The following is a 22868-nucleotide window of genomic DNA, read 5'->3' on the forward strand; positions in this document are numbered from 1 at the left end:
ATTTACAGTGCAATTATTACGTGAAATATTGTGCTATTTTGTGGTTATTTTCCTAATTTATGTTGTATTCAGGTATATCACACTTAATTCTTGAAAACTCTTCTACATTTAATTGAATAGATACTCTAATATATAATTAATCTAATATTAATACAGCTAATCTCTATATGCACTTTATATTTAATTAGATATTTAATATATACCTAGATAATGGTACAAAACTATGGATATTTTTCCATTTTTTTTTTATAATTTTCATTGTGTTGTTACTTCGAAAAGGTAACATGCATGTGTTGTAAAAAAAATGCATTTCAATTTTTTTCCTCCGTTGATATAAGGTCTTTGCCAAATCTTATAAGGTAGTAATTTTGGATTACTTGCTCCTTGCTGTGAACCATAACCAAGTATGATTAAGGCGTAGAAAAACCTCCGGTATATTTTTAATCTATAGATTGATGTCAGTCCTATATGGTGTCAGTCATGAAGTTCGGAAGTGTTTGACGTTTTGTATATTTCATAATTTTATTCAAAGATTTTGCATTTTTTCTTCTTATTATTAATAAAATTACTGTAATTAAAATTTTAATTTTCGAATTGCCCCTATTCAATATACGATTATGAACATTTTGGATTCCCTGCGTTAATCATAGGTATAGTAAATTTGTCACTGTTTATGTGAAATGTAACTACTTAATTCCTAAGATATTATTTAATTTTTTTTTTCAAATTTATTATTTGCATAAAATTTGCCGTGTGATGATACTAATTTAAACAACCGTCATTATATACGTGATACTTACAATTATATTTTTAAAGTTGTTTCTTGTACCAATGTGTTTGTATTTCTGTATAAAACACAGTAACTAGTTGTATGTATATGCTGCTTCTCCTAGCATTTGTTAATTAATAAATTTATATTTGTTTTTTCATAAGGCACTTTAATAAAGCAAGATATTTTAATGAGATGTAAATGATAATCCCACCTGCTTTAATAATATCCACTGGCGGGCACCAGTGAGGATTGATATCAAATCAGATAGATGCCCATGAAGTTAGTTAACCCATTATCAATAGTTCACCAGGAATTAACTATGATGGCTTAATGATGGGAGACTACATGGAGGTCGACCTGATATGGTATATTATCAGTAATAGGAATATTAATTTCCATTGCTAATACTTCTCTCTCCTTATCAACAAAGTTAGATTACCATACTATAATAATGTCATAGTGCACATTATTTATAAAATAATAATAAATTAATGAACAACTTAATAGAACCTGTGAGAGGTTAGAGATAAATATTGTTTTATGAATTTGACGTATATTTTTTACTATTTGATTGATCTGTGATAAAAACTAACCTATCTGTCAAATATAAGTACAACCTGACTGAACAATACTTAAAAAACACAATGTTAAAACTAGCCAAAGTATAATCTGTTTAATTAGAATTTAATGAGAATGTAAACAAATGATTAATTTACTTTATTATATGACAGTCTGTAATTTAGTAATTTGTAATGTAATTTATATTAGTATTTACAAAGTGCCTGATGGAAAATAGTATTTTTTGTCAACAGTTTGATTAGCAACGTAGATATTTCATCTATACTGTGATTACTGTTGATCCATATCTAGAGAGTTTCTATCATAATGTCAATAAAATTTGGTTAACATTTTATTAAGTTCTATAGATAGGGAGCGTAGTGTCGATCTTATTAGGAAAAAAATTGTGGTAAACTGAGATCATCTTTTCTTTATATTCGATATTTTAATACCCTTGTATACTTTACACAATGTGTAGTTTCAAACTAAGCATAATTTAAATTCTTGTTTTTTTTTTTATTGTTAATAACAGCCAAACAGACTTGCTTATGAACATAAATGTTTTTATTGTGCAGGAATCAAATCTACAACTATTGGAAGATGTGATAAACATGTTTGTTTCACATGAAAACCATTGTAAAAAGAATTTTCAGAAACCAAATATTCTTAGAAAAAAATCAAAAGCTACAGTAAGGACAAATGTGCAGGGGATATGCATACCTCCAGAGACACAATCTCTGACATCACAAGAGACATCCAGCAGCTTACTGTTAGATAGCTTTAATGGATATAATTGTAATACTTCACTTGATATTATTAGGAGACCAGCACAAAGTTTTAAATTAGAAAATGGTTTAGACAGTGAATCAAATAAGTTACCAGCCACTGATATGAAACTCATAATGGATAATAGTGTTATTGGGAACAATATGAATATGAATAGTAAGTTTATTTTTTATATTAAATATATGATATTTAAAAAGTTAAAGTTAAGTTTAAATATTTAATTTGGGTATTATACCTTATTCCTATGACTTCATTTGATTTTATCTAGCTATAGTATTTTGCTTTTTTTTATCCTGTTGTGACTGCTTAAATTGAATTTTTTTGTTAAATTGCATATATACTTAATTGTAGATTTTGTGACAGTCAACTTTAAAATATACTAAATATTTTTAACAAAAAAAAAAAAAAAAACAAAACACTCAAAAGAAATATTTAAATTGCTTAATCTTATTGAATAATCCTATTACATACTACTTACTAGTAACTCGCTTCAGCTTTGTATACTTTTTTTTAATAAATAAAACCTATGTCACTTACTAATAATATAACCCACTATTAAAAATTATAGAAAATAAGTGAAAGAATTTTTAAAATTGGTTAATATTATAAATATGTTAGTTTTACGAAATTAAACATTAAGCTGTTAAAATTAAAAAAAAAAATGGAAATGTTAAATTAAGGCAAAATTTCTTCCCTCCATTTTTTTTAATGATGGAAAGAATTATAAATAATTGTTATATTTGAGGGGCATAAGACTTTCTGTCCCTGTAATTTAAATATGCTTTGTGCAATGTGAACAATAGTTTTTTTAGCATCATAAAGGCAACAGTAGAAAAAATGCCTCTGACTACCCAGCCTGGGATTACAATTGTAAGTAAATAATTTTTTTTTCAATGGTGTTAAATTTTCAGTGGTGACTTGTTAAATGTTGTAATTGCTTGTGTTACAGATAATGAAGAGGACTTCAATCAGGCTGTCAATGTTGAGTCTTTCTTCAACAAGGGTGTGACTGATAGAGAGGTTTTTAATATTTTATACATTAGATAACATCTTTCTAAAGTCTTTATACTGAAGTGTGGCAATGTTAGAATTATTTGCTAATTTTCAAAAACAGTGTCCAATATTTCTGATTAATTATTTAATAAGTAATCTAAAAAGCAAAGCAAGCAAACTAAAAAGTTCCTCATTAAATAATATTTTTATTATTTAATGGTAAAAAGTATTTGAATTTAAAAAATTTTAGAGTAAAATATGAATTGGGTGCAAAAGTTTTAGTGGTAGTTTTTATGGGGCATGTTCTGAAACTAATATTTTTTAGTTTGCTATTAGAATAGTTTTTATTTAATTAGAAATATTGAAAGTTGTTAAATTGTGTTTGTAAATTAACAGATAGTTATAATTTGCCACACTTTGGTAAGCTTCTTTATGAACATTTCTAAAATGAAATTCTGATTGGTTTTAAACTGTCTAATAATAATTAACTAATAAATTTGAAATAAATATATTTTATGCTATTAATATGTATTTAATTATACTTTCAATTACAACAAAAACAGTATAAATTATACTAATTATGTATTAAAGTATCCATTGGCATTGTATTCAATTAATTATTTATGTTTCAGAATGTTTTGCTCTTCAATCTAAATCCAGATAAAGAATTACGCACTCTAGTGGTTATAGGTCAGTTACATTTTTACTTATATATTCATGTTGTACATTGTTCGTCAGATATACGATGCGTGTATATATATATACACATCATATATACATAGCTGGCATCCAAAAAACTCGGTGTGTTAAATAGAGCGAAGCATTACTTCACGCCGGATCAGCGATTAATGCTTTACAAATCGCAAATCCGGCCCCACATGGAGTATTGCTGTCACTTATGTGCCGGAGCACCTAAATACCAGCTTGAGCCTTTCGACTCGTTGCAACAACGAGCTATGAAAATTGTCGATGATCCCAGGCTCACAAGCGGTATCGAACCTTTAAGTCTTAGGAGAGATTTTGCCTCACTCTGCGTGTTATACCGCTTGTACAATGGATTGTGTTCAGAGGAATTGTTCAATATGATGCCCACAGCCACTTTCTACCATCGTACGGCTCACCATCGACAGGGAGTTCATCCTCATGTCCTACAGCCTCAATGGTCGCGTACTGCGCGGTTTCAGAGATGTTTCTTTTCACGAACACTCAGGTTGTGGAATGAGCTCCCCTGCCGAGGTTTTCCCAAGAGACTACAGCATGGGGTTCTTCAAAAGGGGGGTAAAGAGTTTTCTTCAGGGTCGGCAACGCACGCGTAATACTTCTGGTATTTCAGGTGTTCATAAGCTACGTTAACTACTTACCATTAGGTGGGCCGTATGCTTGTTTGCCATTCTAAGTTGTATAAAAAAAAATCATAATATAAGAAAATTAAATGTATCACTACTATATTATTTGAATGGAATTTGCTGTAAATAAATAAATGGTCAAACATCACAAAAATAGCCATTTATTTATAGCAAACTCCATTTGCTTTTATGAATGCTGTTTTTATAAATCCTTAGTTATATTTTTATTTTTAATACATTTCAAACAGAAGTAGGTTCTCAATTCAATTGTTTTTTTTAATGTTTATTACCTCATAACTCCGTTAGTTGTAAACTGATTTAGAAAATTATTTTTTATTATTACAGATTAGTCCTATAGAAATTTTATCAAAATTGGTTCAGTTGTTTAGTTTTTTAATCAAATTATTTAGTTTTGTCATAATTTAAATTAGTTTTTTTCCTAGTAGATATTTTAAATCAAAAGCTAAGCCATAAAAATCCATTTATAATATTTATTGAGTTGCAACTTTTTTAATCTGTGATTTATTAATTTTGTTTTAGATGATGAATCTCAACTAAACAATATGTATGCGGAACAAAACCAAGAATTAATAACAAACATGGTGCCTCTTTCATCTGTATCATTAATAAAGCCACACAATCAACGAGATGAGCAACCAGCACCTACTACTACTGCTACACCAGAACAGGATTTATTTCAACAACTCATAGCTTCTCCTGTTAAGTTCAAAGTAAGCAATAATTAATTTAAATATTATTTATAAACGATAATAGCAGTAATAAATATTTGTATCTACTACATAATAAACTAAAGATGTTACAGTCACAGTTAAAAAACTTTAATGGAAATGGGCAGGGCATACAATTAGAGGGAGAGATAAGTGGAGTAAAATGATAATGCTTTGGTACACAAAAGACAAAAAAGAAGAGGAAGACCACATAGAAGATGGGTAGATGACATTAGGGTTGAAGCAGGTGGAATTTGGACAAGAATTGCTAGCAATAGAGACCATTGGAGGCAGTTGGAGGAGGCCTTTGCTAATAAACTAACAGACAACAGCAATTAAATAAATAATAAGTTGTTATAAAAAAAAATGTTATCTGAATAAAGGCTTATATTATTATCATTATTATTACTACATAATAGATATTTTATTTTGAAATTGGTTTGTAACAATAATCTGTACAATATATTAATATTTGTTTACAGTGTGACTCTCCAAATTGTAACAAAGAGTTCAGAAGTGAACAAAAATTGAAGAAACACAAGAATGTCCACAACAAAGAAGGTGGCAGTGCACCAAGGCAAATCACTGTGGAGTGCCCTGTAAAGAAAATTAATTCTGATGGTATTGAGCAGCCATGTGGGAAAATTTATTTGGTACGAAGTCTACTCGTCAAACATTTGAATGAGGATCACACCCTTGAAGATGCAAGCTACAGGTAAACTGGTTTTATGCCTTCAGCTAGCTTGATCTTAGGTGTAGTTGTGAATACAGAATAATACCTTTAATATATATTTTTAAATACACAATCGAGACTTAACGCGATTAAAAGGGTTTTACAGGTACATAATACCTACATAGTTTATTGTCTGCGTTTCGACGTGGATTGTATGTATCACGTCGTGGTTATGCTTGAATGAGCATAAAGTCCAGATTGTGTGTTTAAAAATATGTGTTAACAACGCGAAAATTTAAAATTAACGTTACCATATCCAATGTATTACATATTATAATCTGTCTAATGCTGGTCCTATGAGTATAGATTAAAGCTTTATTAAATATATGACTCGACAGATTCAATTTTATTACGTGTGAACTATTTTCATGAAATCTAAAACATTTTTATGCTACATGATATTTTTAATAAAAGTTTTATCATAGGAAACGGGATGTGAACTAGGGTTACGAAAATTGTGATTATGAAGTCATTATTTTAGCAATACTGCAGATATCACGGTACTGGTTTACTTGGTTTACTGTTTTACATGTTTTGTTATCTGTGACGTGATTGAAAACAATTTGATAGTAACATAGTGTTTAAATTTACCAAAACATATATAAAATTAGTCAGCTGTTAATATTAACCCTTTGCACTCGAGGCCTTTTTCGCTTGCAATGTAAGCAGAGCCTAGTCCACGAAAGTACTTTCGAGAAAACTATCTTATCGCATATTGTAAATAAGGAGATCCAGTTACAAAAGACTATAGCGTCGTAGCAGCGTAGTGTCGCCGCAGCAGCGCTGCTCGAGTTGCCACTTTGTATCGGCCGGGCGTCGTATCGGCACCGCTCGAGTGCAAAGGGTTAAAATATTGTCAAACACTAGATGCGAGGAGTGCGGGCGCAAGTTCTTCTGGGCGTCGGGGCTTCGCGCGCACACGCGGTCGCACTGGGCGCGGGCGGCGGGCGCGGCAGGAGCGGGAGCGGGAGCGGAAGCGGGCGCGGGCGCGTACGCGTGCTCGTGGCCCGGCTGCGGCCGCCAGTTCCGCCAGCCCTGCCGCCTGCGCGAGCATGCGCGCGCGCACACTGGCGACAGGCCCTACCCCTGTCCCTACCCGGTTAGTTTACCTTGACACAGTAGGTACTTGGCGGGGGGAAAGGGATTGTTAGTAATATGTTCTAACAGCCTCCATTGAATTTGGTGGGAAAGGGTTTGTTAGTAATGGAGACTGAGAATCCCAATGCTAGTAATATATCCAACCAGATCGACCTCCTCGCGGTTCCCCCTAGAAACTATCATGGTTACTTGCTGATGAATTCATCATGATGGCCTGACTGGCCTGTTTTCATTCTCATCTATCACCCTTATGATGCTCCCCAACCAGGTCTCCATTGCTAGCAATATACCTATCAGGTCGACCTTTACGTGGTTCTCCCTGGAAACCATCATGGTTAATTCGTGTTGAATTCTTCACGATGGGCTCACTGATCTGCCTTTATCTTCACCTGGCATCTATCACTGGTGCCCCGCCAGCGTAAACCGATAGCGCAGCGGGGTTATCATTCCATTATCACCTATTAAAAAAGTAGGTACTTGGCGCCCTCGCGTCACGCTAACTAGAGCTTGTTATATGCTGGCAGGGCACCAGTGAGGGATGAGATAGGTGAGGATGAAAGCAGGTCAGTTAACATCCTTTTCCCTCTATCTATGGGTACTAGGTAACTAACATATATACACATAAAATTATGCTTATAGATAGATAGATACTCTTTATTGTTTTCTCCAAAAGATTACAACAATAAACTTATTATAAATATAAATAATTACAAGAAATAATCACAATGATTAAACAATGGGCGACTTTATCTCTAAGAGCGATCTCTTCCAGGCAACCTTTGGATGGAGAGGAGTAATTATAAACAATTTTTTGGGAGGCATGATGAAAAAATTTGTTAGTTCTTAATATGGGAGATGTGATTATATAAATATTATCCCTACTGATTATTATATTTATATACATACGGTTACTGGAATACAAATTAATATTAAAGTCTGGGGTGAATTGGAGCGAAAGTAGGTGTCGGATTCTAAAGTTGCGTTACCGTACAGAACTGTGGGTGGTCGTTCCGGTCGGCGAGCAAGCTGGAGCGGCACGCGCGGCGTCACACGGGCGAGCGGCGACACGCGTGCGGCGCCTGCGGCCGCGCCTTCCACCGCCGCGACCACCTGCGCGACCACGCCGCCAGGCACCGCGCCCGCCCCGCCGCCACCATCGCCGCCACCACCACTGTCGCCACTACCACCGCTACCGCCGCCGCCCGCCGCCGCGGTCCGCACCGCTGCACGCACGAAGGTCAGCCGCTTACACTGCTTGTTTATGGTTAAGAGTGTTCGTGATCAAGTGTGGCAACGTCGCAATTATTTGTCAGTTTTCAAAAATAACCGATATTTTTTCAATGGTTCTGATTGATTATTTAAAAATACCACTGAGGTGGCAAACTAGCATACGGCCCACTTGATGGTATGCTGTTACCGTAGTCTATGAGCGCCTGCAATGCCAGGAGTATTACGCGCGCCTTGGCAACGTATCGTAATCGTAATCCTGATTATTTAAAAATGCTCTACTAACGGATAAAACGTTAATCGTACAATAATATATTTATTAAACTATCACTGAAAGTTTGGATTTTGATTGCAAAAATGTATTTGAAAAATTCTGAAGGAAAATATAAAGTAGCTGCAAAATTATGGTAGATTTATATGCAAAGTATTCTGTTATTAATATTTTAGTTCTCTAGCAGAACATTTAAAAAAAATTGAGAAAAGTACTTATTTTAAGTACGTTTTTGAAAATTAATAGACAATTGCAATATCGTCAGAGTATTGCTAGTAAGCAAAAATTATGAACACACTTAAGGGTATCTTTACATATATACTTGTGAATTTTACCCACAGATATACTCGTGTAGTTTTGTTATGCTCAATGTTTTTTTTTAAATGAATGATAATATAATGGTAACCTCGTCTGCGCTAACGGTATACGCTGACGGGGCACCGATCAGGGATGATAGGTGAGAATGAAAAGACAGGTCAGATAGCTCATTGTGATGAATACACTTGGAATTCAGCACAATGGTTTCCATGGAGGACCACGTGGAGGCCGACCTGGTTGGGTATATTGCTAGCAATGGGGCCCTTAGTCTCCATTATTAACAATCCCTCCCCCCCTATGCTCAATGTTACCTTTACACCTATACGCCTACACTTTACTCATAGACGCTCATTCTCAATTTGCATAATTAAGATTATTCTTCAAAGGGTGCCTCATTCCTTAAAAGGAACGAATGTGTAGTCTTAAACATTTATTTACCCATAACTAAAATCTCCACTCCTGATTCTGGGTTGGTTACGATCCAAAACCTAAAACAAATACGCCTATGGTCTCTCTTACGTGTTCTCTCTTTATCTTCCAATTTCACTCTCTCCTGTTGTATGTATTTTTTTTATGCAATTTGGAATGGCAAACAAGCTGACAGCCCACCTGATGGAACATGGTAACTGTCGCTTATAGACATGAGCAGTACCATGGACATAACAGAGTATATTGTTTCGCCCATGATACCCCCATGCGTTGCCATTCCTGAGGACTCAGGTGTTAATTACCGAACCGATTTTTGGCTCAGTAGTTATTAAATGAAAATAATTGGTTTTACTAGAATTGAAGTTCAGTTTTTTCTTCGTGGAATATTATTTTATTGTATTTTCTAATCAAAATTTATATTGCAAATATTTTTTTATAGGTTGTGAACATGTCTTCAGCAATATGAGTTCGCTTTACATGCATATGAAGAAGGTGCACAGGAAACAAGAGACCAATACGACGATCATTCCAACCGAGGACGCCCCCTCGCTATTGAAGAACAACTGGGACTTGATATTTTTGGTTAGTTCATAGACATAGTATAACATTCTCAAAGTTATATTTTGTAGTAAATAATTATGAGCAATGTCATAATGAAAAAGTGCAGTAGTAAAATTAACTGTTTTAATATGAATTTTTTCATGTACGTTTATTTGAACGTCGCTTATATTCCTCTTCGGAAATATTACTTGAAAGGATATGAATGAAGCCAATATATACTATGATGTATAAAAAAAGCTAAATCATGATATAAGTATATTTAAATTTTACAAATCCTTTTTACAATTTTGTTTTTTAACGTAAAATAAATCCAAAATAAAATTATTGTAATACAAAGTGGAACATGGTAGTAGATAAATGTCTTGATTGACGATTTAGGATAAAGACATGTGAAGATCGGTAAATGGTTATAAATCATGTTGAATTTCCTAGTTGTACTTAAACTAAAATTAAAATCATTAGGTTGGTGTTGCTTTTATTTGTTTAACGTGAATGTATTTTTAGACAGTGGAGGGTGTAACGGAGACCAGCGAAGAGAAAGAAGTGGACCCGAGAGCGGAAGCGGTAATGGAAGGTGTTGTTCCCGAGGTGGAGGAAGGCGTGGTGTCGGTAGTGTGCGCGGGGGAGGCGGAGAGAGACGGGCAGGGGGAGGATACTGTTGCGGAGGAGGGCGGCGGCGGTGCTGCGCGGACGCACTGCCCGTGGCCGCTGCAGTCGCGGGCGCCTCGCGACTTCGTCATCGAGGAGGACGTCAGTGTTAGTCATAAATCATATTTTTTTTATGTACTCGATTTTAGCTGCAACACCATTGTATATACCAGTGATTCTCAACCTTTTTTTTGTTGCGGCACATATTTAACGATTTCAAAATTTGGCGGAAAAAGATAAAAATTATTTACTTACTACAACACACTGCATAAATAGTTTATGACAAAAATTTTAAATATTTGCATAATTTGGCGGCACACTTTTAAAATTTGGCGGCACACAAAAGTGCCGCGGCACAGTGGTTGACAATCACTGGTATATACCGTGCATAACAATCGTCACCGCGCATCATACACAAGAATCAGTTTCAATCAGGAAAAAAAATCCTAGAGGAAAAGGAAACAGTTGACATCAAATCAAAAATGATATTGCAAGTTACTAGGCCGAGTGCATGCAAGAAACAAACAACTGTTCATCCATCTTTAAATGGGACAGATTCAAATTTCCACATTAATAAAAATTTGGATTTTAATACGGTTATAAAAGAATAAAATAATTATTATTGGTGACCAGCAAGGCTCAGGTCTTGCTTCATCCCTAATTTTTAAAAGAATGTCCTATAAAAATCCCATAAAATATAATATAATAGGTAAAATTTTCCCAAATGCGCCTGTTAGTTATATTTTAGAAAAATCAAAGTTATCAAATATAACCTTTAACGAAGATGATTGGATTGTATTATGTATAGGTGCTAATGATTCAAACCCCATAAATATTTTTGCTGAAATATGTGCAGTATTAAAACTTGTAAATAAACCTAAGATTATAGTTACCAGTGTCTTACATAATCTTTATATAAATGTTAGTAAACTAAACTCTAAAATAAAATCTTTAGTAACTTGTTTCAAAAATTGTATTTATGTAGAAAGTCAGGTAAATGAGATAAATTTGCATAGTTCAGCCCTTAAGAACATGATAACTAATAAAATAAATATAATTATAGATAAGAAGGATTATGATACTCATTATTTACACATTGTCAAAAGGAGGATAAGTAATAAAAATAAAAATTGCTACGTTCAGGGAACTATTCCATACTATTTTAATAAAATTAGACTTAATGAGATTACAAAATTAGCTAAACAAAAGAGTTACCTTAAGGCAACTTCCGAACAGTTTGAAACGAAGGTATTAAAAAAAGGTACTATACCATATTATTTCAAAAGAAATCCCAAGTCCAAAATTGATTCAAATATTAATAATCTGGAACAGCCTTGTTTTCGTGAACAACAGTAATAATTATTCGTTAAAGATACTACATCAAAATATTATTAGATCTAAACTCAGTCAAATAGAATTATTAGTAACTTCAAATGAAATGGATATATTGTGTTTTAGTGAAACTTTTCTTAAAGCACAAAACACAATTACATTGCAAATTCCGGGTTATAAAATGGTGGCTTCCTTTGTCGTCGTAAATCTAGAGGAGGTGTATGCATTTATGCAAAAAACGGAATAAATACAAAGCAGCTTGAATGCATAAATAACATAACAATGGAACTTAACTTTGAGTGTTGTGGCATTTTGTTACCTGAATTGAACTATGTGGTCATATGTGTCTATAGAGTACCAAACTCGAACTTTGATATATTTATTGGGGCATTGGAGTTATTATTGCAAAGATTAACGATACGATCACGGTACTCAAAGAAAAAAATTGTTATAGCTGGTGATTTCAATATTAATACTCTTGAGAATAATAGTAAAAGTGAAATGTTCCTGAATACATTATTAAAATATAACTTGAAACCTACAATACATGAACCAACAAGAATATCAGTAAATACAAAAACATGCATAGACAATATCTTGACAAATCATAAAAATTACGTGTCCAAAGTCGAGCACCTAGGTCTTTCAGACCATTCAGCTCAACTGATCGAGGTGCCATGTAGCCAGGAGTTTATTTAAAAGTACTGGTATGTATATAGAAGGAATACTGATGAGAATATGCCTATATTTTTGCATTACCTGTCTCAACTGAAATTTTCGGAGGTATATTTACATGATGATCCTAATGTAGCATATGAAACTTTTATAAACATATTTAAAATGTTATATGACTTATGTATACCTGTAGAAAAAGTCAAAATGACATATCACAGAAAATCAAACTGGCAAACTAGGGGTATATGCAAATCAAGTAAATATAAAAGAAGAATTTATCATAATATATTGAAGAAGAGAAGTACAAACCTTATTGTGTATTATAAAAAATACTGTAAAATTTTGAAATCAGTAACTCATAAAGCGAAAATAAAACATAACATCGAATTTATTAATAAAAGCGCAAACAAAATCAAAGCTACTTGGAATATCATTAAAAAACTAACTACTCCTGTAAATAATTTAAAAAATACAGTTGATTATCTCATTAATAATAATGTACTCATTGAAGACCCGAGAATCATAGCTAAAACATTTAATGATTACTTTGTAAATGATAACGCTCAATGCAATGAAAACAGTTTGTATAAGTCAACGTCCGAAAAAACTTGCAAGAGCATATTTTTAGAACCGGTCGATAATACTGAATTAATTAAAATTGTAACGAGTTTTAAAAATAAAAAAAGTTGTGGTTATGACGACATACCAATATCAATTATTAAAAAATCCATAAACTGTATAAGTGAACCTCTCATTTATATATTAAATTTAATGATTGAAACTGGCAAATATCCTGACGCCTTAAAACTTTCAAAAATAAAACCATTGTTTAAAAAGGGTACGCGATCAAATATAAATGATTATAGACCAATAGCCTTACCACCGTCGTTTTCTAAAATATTTGAGAAAGTAATTTACTTAAGACTAATTAAATTCTTCGAAATTAATGACATACTTGATAGTAATCAATTTGGATTTCAAAAGAAAAAATCAACAAGTTCGGCAATATTTAGAATACTAAAAGACGTATGGGATGCATTGAACACTAAAACTGCAGGTGTTGGTTTATTTTTGGATATGTCAAAGGCATTTGATTGTATAAAACATAACATTCTTTTAATACAATTAGAAAACATGGGTGTGCGTGGTATAGCATTAAAACTTGTTGAATCATATTTAACGAATAGAAAACAATACACAGTTATTGACAAATATAATAAAAACAATAATACTGTTGAGGAAATTAAATCTACTCAAGCAGAAACAATTGTAGGAGTCCCTCAAGGAAGTGTTCTGGGTCCACTTCTTTTTCTGGTAAGTGTAAACGACTTACCTAAAATCACAAAACATCTCTGTGTGATGTTTGCAGATGATACGACCATTTTTATAACAGATAATAGCAGTGATAATGACGTGTTTGAAAATGAAATAAATGAAACATTACAAACAATAGTTAAGTGGCTCAGAACTATTAACCTGAAAATAAATTTTAAGAAAACAAAATTTATTCAATTTCGCTAAAAATAATTCTTTAAAATTGAAAATCCATCATTCAAATACAACAGTCGAGGAAGTTAACGAACATAACTTTTTAGGTGTTACCATAGATTGTCATCTAAACTGGAAATCGCATATAGATAAAGTAAATAAAAAGATATCAAGTTATTGTTATGCTCTTTCTATACTCGTGGTCGCCTACTGTTGCTCGGTCCGCTTATTTTGGTAATGTGTACCCTTTACTAACATACGGAATTATATATTGGGGAAATTCTGTAGATGTTGCATCGACTTTTCTACTTCAAAAGAAATGTCTACGTATTATTTATAATATGTATTCAGATGAGACTTTAAGAAATATATTTAAAAATGAAAAATATCTCAGCCTGACTAACATATATATTATGGAATTGTGTGTTTTTGTTAATAATAATATGACATATTTTGTTAATAAATCTGATATTCGAAATAATTTACGTAATAAATACAAATATGATATTTGTCTACCAACAATAAATAGTTATACATATGGAAGGAGTGCAATTATAATGGGTATTAAAGTATTTAATCATCTTCCCTTAAACATTAAATGTCAGGATAAGCATATGTTTAAAATTAAACTCAAAGCCTGGCTTTTTGATAATGTTTTTTATAATTTAAATGAATACTTCAATCTTAAAACTAATTAAATTAATAATTAATAATAATTGACATGTAAGTGAAATTATGTTTATTTTATTTTAATTTGGTTATGATTATTCTTTGTCTTGTTAATTGTATTGTATAATGTTTCATATTTATTTGTAATCAAGTAATGGTAATAGTATTGAATGTTTCGATGTTAATATAATTACCTGTTCTTAAATTGTTGCATGCCCGATAGGGTATAACTGTTGATACTGATGTCAAATTCAAAGCAATAGTTACTGCTATATGTATGTACACAGTTAGCAATAAAATTCTATTCTATTCTATTCTATTCTATTCTATTCATAACCTATATTGATTTTGCCATATTAACGTGTATGTAAAATTTCATAATGATTGGTTAAGCTGGATTTAAATGAGATGTACCAAGCTTGGTTTTTAAAAGAACAGAATTTTTTTCTTTCAGTAACCCTTCCATGCATGCATATTGGTATGTTTTTGTTTTCAGTCTTAATTTTTTTTCTGTCCATTTTCTCTAAGACACAATTGGACAAGTAATATGTTCAATATAATTTAATGTCTATATTAAAGATAGAAATGTGACAAAATGTTAAATTTTATGACAGTTGTAATAAATATTTATTGCAGGTGGAACCGTCTGAGAATTCAGAAAGTAATATTTATACCGTGAGAAGTGATCTCTTTCTCCATGGAAATGTTCTGATCAACGAAGATAGTGAGTGAGTATATACTGAATTAAATTGTTTTAACTGACTAATCACTAGATGTTGAAGGCCCTAGCTTTATATATTATTTTGATAATTTGCATAGAACCTCGTTCCGAACTGAGTTGTTGTCTTCTTCTTAATTATTTAATAAGACCTTCGACATTTCTATCCTATAACATTTTACTCTGTATTTTTTATATCATTATAGTTTAAGATTATTTTCCAGGAGGGGCCTGGACACTTAAAAAAGGTGCTTATGTAATTTAATTATGGCAATGTTAAGGTTGGGCATGATCCACCCGGCCCCCCTCTTCAAATACGCCTATGATTAAGATTATTTTATGCTCTGTTCACGCTATTTCTCATAGATTTTTATAATGGGTGGAAATGGCATGATAATTGGTATACACTGGCGGGGTATCAGTGAGAGGTGATATATGATGTGATAGGTGATGAAAAGGCAGGTCAGTTAGTCCGTCGTGACGAATTCAACGATCAATTAGTCACGATAGTTTTCAGGGTGAACCGCGTGGAGGTCAACCTGATAGGGTATTTTGGTAGCAATAGGGACTAAGTTCCCCGTTTCTAACAATCCCTTCTCCCCATATTTCTCATAGGTACCCCCACTACAGAAGGATAGTGAAACTTGTGGTATATGAGTATGATGTATGTATATAACAAAAATAAAAATGTCTGCAGACATATGGGCGGTGTGTCTGAGGTGGGAGCAGAGGCGGAAGCGGAAGCGGAGGCGAGCGCGGACGATGCGCTCGGCGAACTGGGACTGCTCGATGCTCATCCCACTATTGATCTCATGCAGGTTTGTGTTGTTGTACACATTATTGTTAGCTTATATTAGTTATTTTCAATTATTATTTATTTATATCTAACTTAATGTTCGAGGGATGGGCTGCAGTGTCCCTCTTAAAACATCATTAAAACCTAACTGCGGTTGCCAACCCGCCTGCCATGCGTGGAAATAACTAACAAAACCCCCCTAATGGGGAAAGCTTATGTACTCGTATAGCAGTGAACTGTTAAGGGCTGATATGATGCTGATGATAATTACAACTAATGTTGTAATAGGAAGCGAGGAAGCCTGCGATAGCGATTTATTATCTTAGTTGCCTCATATAACGTCCTGGAAAAGAAAGAATATATATTTTTCTCAAACATGCTTGGAAATGTGAGCATTATTTTGACAATCTTCTTCGAGATAAATCAAAATTGTCGTACTGGCCAGATACATGCGGACAGCGGCCGGCAAAAGTTGTATGAAAATCCATATCTGTCGTGTTTTGCGGCCTGATAAATTACATAACGTAAACTCATATCTGTCCTGTAATTTAAAAATGGAATGACCTTTTACTTCGAAACATAGCTACCAAGAAGGCAACTGATAAAAGGTTTTATTTAAATTTTATTAATATTTAAATTCGAACTGACTTGCAAATAGAAAGCTGTTTATTAAAAAAAAAAAACAAAGGAACATTATGGCGCGTGAATAATTATTATTGTTCGTTATTCGTCATTGAACTTAAAAAATAAAATTGTGTTTTTGATTTCCGCGTATTGTTTGAGAAAAGTACTATACAAGCCTTGGCCACAACTAGGCATTGATGGACTCACGTCTGTGTGCCTCGGCTACGCTTCGGCCCACATTTGCACGTTCGTCCACCAATGCCTCAGTTGCTGGCCGCTGCAGTAATGTACTATTTACTTTGGCATCACAATATTCTTGCTTAGCTTTCACAGAATGTATCAATTAGTTTTCCAATAGAAGTCATATTATATTCTGTGTCCTATTTTGTTGCCCTTAAAGTTGCTTATTAGGGTAAACTGTATATAATTATATATTGGATATAATAATGACCTGTGCGTTTATATTTTTATTTGTAGGAGGAGTTAATGTACACCGTGTGGCAGTAATCGCGTTTAAGCGCTAGAGGAATTTATTCATTGATGCAAATAATTTACAAACTGGCAGACAACTAAATAATCACAAGCTAGGTTAAGTAGTAACGGCTGCTCAAAGCAAGTCATTGTTGTGTTAATATCTTATTTATATCACTGGAAGTGATAGATGTTTATAAGGAGGTATATGTAAGCGATATTTATAGTCTATGGTTAGTAACATTTTTATGGTAGGTTTAGAGCCGTTATTAATTGAAGGACATGAGGTAAACGATGACAATTTTTGCTAGACTGTAATAATTATATTGATTGTGTATATTTATACGATCTATGTATATACACAGTAGAAATACGTGTGGGTAACTGCAATTTAGTTTTTATTACAAAGTCATAAGGCTCCGTTTTATATACTATAAGATTTATAAAAAACTGTTGAAGACTCTTTGAAATGGTTCTTGGAAAGTTTGTATGTGATACGATGTAGCAAAGACAAAGTGTCTTATATATGTGGATCTTTTTTATGAATAGTTAAAAGTAATGTAATACAGATTGTAGTATATTTAAGAGAAATGAATCAAATTTGGCAAGAAGGAATACGGTATAGAAAGGAGATGTTTTAGCAATATATGAAGCATTGGCCCAGTCTATGTATATTATATGTAAAAAAAAAATCCGAAGTAAATTTTTTTTAATAAATTTGCTTCATCAGAACATCAATAAACTGCCTCAAACACGTGGGATTTTCTAATCGTTATTTTTATTTAAAAATTCATACGCCGCATATTGCACGCCTTATATTAATTATAGTAAATTTTTATTTTACAGTTTATACAATGTTTTATATACAGCTAATTATATTATACAATAATTTATATATGAAGTAAACAAATTAATTTTATTGTTTATTTTTACTTTATATTAAAATTTATGATATGTAACATAACATACATAAAAAAAAAAAATACTAAAATAGTTTTCTTACTAAGTGGTTTTGTTTATTATATTAATTTTATTGAATTTTTTCAACATTTCATATTTTCGGTACATTCTCCTATATCTCGATATATTATTAAATAGTGTACAATGACTGGGTCCAATATGAAAAATCTCTTGTATAATTTTATATGATACAAGGTATGATAAATGTTATTTCTGTAGTTACAAGACGAATGCAATTCCTATTGTCGTTTTATATTATGCATGTGTTTTATATAATTTTTGCCAAATTTTGAACTAAGGTACAAATACTTGTGCATATACTAATGAAATTATGATCTACGGTGCAATAATTTATTTTCTATTTTTTGTATGAAGCTATGGTATTTGGTTAGTAATTATTCCGTGTATCCTATTGGCTTCCAAATTATTTAGGTGATATGCACGTAAAAGGTAAAAGAAAAGAAATGTAAAAAGAGTTATCAATACGGAATTCAACGTTCTTTTTTTGTTGTTGTTCAATTCCTCTTTTTGTGTTACACATGCTCTTGTTAACTGTGAATTATGTCTCTCTTAATTTTTTTTATTTTTATCACAAAATTGGTTTTTGGATATTTGTCTTTGCTTATAATTATTATATGTCTCGGTGTCAAAGAAAAAGTATAACTAAATATATAAATTAAAGCAGGTAATTCATATACAAACACTACAAATATGTCTTAAAAAATTGCGGTTTTATATGAGAAAAAGTAACATTGATTTCCGTTTGCATTGAAATTTTATTACTTACTCATATAAATAACCGTTGTCATCACTTTTATATAAATGAACAATACAAACGTATGAATTACTTGACCATCTGAGTAATCATATGAGCTAGTCATAAACAAGTTATTTAGTAAACACACACATACATCTCAATGTCGTACTTATATTAATTTATAACAGTAGATTCAAAATGTGACGTCATTATTTTACGATGTTTCGTTTCCTACGTTTTTTCCCACGATTCTCACAAACAATTCGTAAACTAGTATGCGTAGTTTGGTTTTAATTTGTTGGTATTAAAGTTAGCGGTTCTTTAAATGTATCGCCAAGAAGTAATGATCTCTAGAAATGCCTTTTATATTAAGGACTGTGTGGATTGACCATTATAGCGTAATGTCTATTTTTTGTGATAATATTAATTAAAATGTATGTACAGTGGATTGTTTCCATGTTGTATGGAAGTTAAGTCTGAATAGATCTAATATCCTTGGTTAAGGTGGTTTCCTTTATGATTGAATACTCGATCGTGTGTTTTAACTATAATATAATACGTCTTTTTGACATAAATTCCTTTTATAGCATACGAAAGACACGATAGGATTATATTGTAATTAATACCTATGTCCATGATGTACAATTAAAAAGGGGCGTAATCAGACACAAATAATATAATAGACAATATCGATACTGTAGTTTTAAATTAGAAGATGAGAGAGTGCTTTCACAATATATGGATAGTATTGTAAAGTTAACATGTCGAATTTGATTAGAATTACATTAAACGAGAACGAGAATCAAAACGTATTAGGTATAATGGTTTAAAAGAGATAGTATGTTAATTGAACTACGATAGAATGCTCCTAGCTTTACGAGTGATTTGTGTATATGCTTCAAAAACTATTCATAGGAGGTTTACTATAGTGAATCAGTCAACTTCGTGCGTCGCTTACCAGCAGAGTGATATATCTTGTCTAGATTCTGCTCAAGTTATTATCACGTTGTTGGTTTTACTCTATTTGACGTTCCATTGTTTCTGCCTATCTTAATGGGAGACGGGCGTGACAGATATGTATGTATGTATGTAGTTTTGTTCTATCCTATGTATCATCATACCTGTTGACGCCTAATAACGTGCCACGCACGAATTTGACTGATCAAGTTTGTATTACAATTTACAATGATCAAAACGCTTATTTTAATAACAATTGTTTTATCTAAAATAACATACTGAAATGTCAGGATAATTATTCAGTGAAGTAGGTAATTTGATAAGGTGACTGAATAATAAATTTCTATTTTATCATCAATTAATTTTAAATCGTTTTATCTATTTAGTGTATGGCTGATTTTATTATAGGATGAAATAACAATAAATATAATACTTAATTCATAAATTTTAATGAGACATGAGATAATGCGACCGATTTTAAATTATACTATTATGTAAAGGATACTAAGTGGACGAAATAGGAAGTCTGTTTGAAGTATAGAGGCCATTCGTGTGTAGTTCTGTCTACTCCGTAAGAAGTGTGGCGTAAAAAGATAAATACCTTCCGTCTTTTCACAGAAAAGTTGCGATACACAGGTGTTCAGTACATGTTTAGATGACTAGAAAAGTCTAAATAAAAAAAAGTTTATGTTATAAAAAATAAAAAGGTGTTTAGTATTTTATACATATATTAATAATAAACTATAGATTTTGGGCCGTAAAATTATAAATAGACGTTATTGCGCTTATTAAACAATATTTAATCATTTAGATACACAATGTGTTAAATTATTTTTTTTTAATAAGTCCGTTTACATTTTAAAGTAGTTTTGATAAATGTAATTTATCAAATATTTAAAATGAATGATGGCACTGAAACTAAAATGCGATTTTCTAGTTGTTACTTATATACATTATACACGTAGAAACATTATTATTTCAAAATCGCATCGTTACATTACCACACTGCGAATTGGATCCGTGTAAACGTTCAGGTTTATACAATTTTCTTGATGTCATTGAGCAGTGAGGCAATTTTTGCATTATTTTTAAATTTTAAATATTTTTTTTTAAATCTCTCTAAATTATTACTTTATTAAATTATACTATTTTTAAAATTAAGCAAACTAAAACATTAATCGTAGATTAGTTGCACATAACTCTATCATGTCACTAAAAATTTTATAGTATTTATATATTTTGCTGTAGAAGTTTACAAACATTTTTTCTGAATTCAAAATCCAATCTTTCAATGTTACTTTAGTAAAAATCGTATTATTACATAATTCACATTTTAATTCCCTCATTTTAGCAGCATTTTTCAAATAATTATTTAGAAATATTAAAGTCAAACTTTGGTATAAATATTTTTATACAATTTGAGGGGATATAACTGTGCAATGAAAATTCGCAGTGTGGTATTTAGGGTTCTATGCACGACAAATTTTGACACTGTCACAGTCTTGCCGACATGTTGGGCCGGAATCAAGCATTCTTGAGTTTTTTTTTATTAATTTTTAAGCGCGACTGACCACAGTCTACCTTGAAATTGTGTGATGACGTGGCCTATTATATTCTAGTCTTGAAGGGCGACAGATTGCATGAGTTGTAATATTATATACTTAGTAAATAGAGACGTAATAAAGAGGGGAGAATTCCATTTTTAATTTTTGAATTTCTTTAGCTGTTTTAATTAGGAATAAATGATTAGTTTGTTATATCGGCGCGATTGATTTCCGCAAGTATCAATTAGCAGCCAAGCTAACAGATCGGCCCAAGCAAACGGGCACCGTGGCTTTAATTGTCACAAAATTAATATGGGATCAACATGGCAGTAGACCTTATTGATTTCAATCAAATCGTGTGTAGATGCTTTTATACTTTACAATAATTTGTGTAAATAGTTACAATTAGTGCTGAATTTAAAAATAAGTATCTGAACTAATGTTAGATATGCTAATAGATGCTTATAAAACACACTCCCTTGCAGTTCGAACATCTGGTATCCTAACACGTAGCCAAGTGGGGTATATGAAAAATTAGGTAGGAACTTTTGCTAGGTATGCCATCTGAACACGGAAATGACTGAAGGCCAGACCGAAGGTATAGTGTTTGTTTAAGACTTGATTTAGCTAACAATTTAGACATTAATATTGTAAATAAGAAAATATATTTTTGGATATACAAAATAAATGATAAGATGGCTTATTTTTTGAGACTGTTGTCCAAAATATAATATCATGATATCATTTTGTTAAAATTATAATAATATATCTAATTAAGATGTATTGCAAAATTATTTTTATAAATGAGTTTTATTTTGGTTGTTTCTATTTGTTTTGTTTAATATTTTCGGATGTATACATAATGTAAGCACGTTCTCGTATCGTACAGACACGCTAAGTCAGATGTTTCATTAAGAATATCACATATCAATAATTGTTTAGTTTGTTATTAATTGTGTTTGGATAGTAACACAATAGTGTTTGGATGAAGATGAAATAAATGTTCTTGGATAACTACATTGTGACTTTTTTAATAGTTTCTTTTTCCTTGTGTGTTCTGAGTTTATTTTGTTTATTCGTACATTGTGATAAAATTGGCACTAAGTTATTATCACACGGTTGAAGCGACGGAACAGAGTAAGAAATATCAGTGAAACATTACATGATTGTTGGTTTACTTATATGGCACCTATTGCTTGCATTATACTTAGTAATTTTTTTAGATACATACTTAACTTATATATACTTTATATATTAGTAAAAATAAAAGAAAGTAGAATGGTAAAGATCTTTCTTCAGGGTCGGCAACGCACGCGTAATACCTCTGGTATTGCAGGTGTTCATAGGCTACGGTAACCACTTACCATCAGGTGGGCCATATGCTTGTTTGCCACCTCAGTGGTATAAAA

At 31.9% G+C, this 22868-nt stretch overlaps 1 protein-coding gene across 2 annotated transcripts; it reads left to right on the forward strand.

Annotated features, from left to right (window-relative positions):
- The first annotated feature begins 743 nt into the window (after positions 1-743).
- Positions 744-22478, forward strand: LOC113518524 (zinc finger protein 28 homolog). 2 transcript variants are annotated; one of them, XM_052902327.1, is made up of 13 exons: positions 744-1137; positions 1906-2272; positions 3066-3136; positions 3742-3799; positions 4996-5186; positions 5666-5898; positions 6784-7015; positions 8008-8251; positions 9699-9841; positions 10325-10570; positions 15269-15360; positions 16048-16168; positions 17248-22478. In XM_052902327.1, the coding sequence occupies exons 1-13, from the start codon at positions 1135-1137 to the stop codon at positions 17275-17277; spliced, it is 2031 nt and encodes a 676-aa protein (XP_052758287.1). In that variant the 5' UTR covers positions 744-1134; the 3' UTR covers positions 17278-22478. The 2 variants fall into 2 exon arrangements, with proteins under 2 accessions (XP_052758287.1, XP_052758282.1); XM_052902322.1 differs by having other exon boundaries at positions 754-1137; positions 10325-10576.
- Positions 22479-22868: the final 390 nt, after the last annotated feature.

Source organism: Galleria mellonella, unplaced genomic scaffold (assembly GCF_026898425.1).
Source record: "Galleria mellonella isolate WM207_F2 unplaced genomic scaffold, CSIRO_AGI_GalMel_v1 utg132, whole genome shotgun sequence".
In the NCBI taxonomy this organism is placed as follows: domain Eukaryota; kingdom Metazoa; phylum Arthropoda; class Insecta; order Lepidoptera; family Pyralidae; genus Galleria; species Galleria mellonella.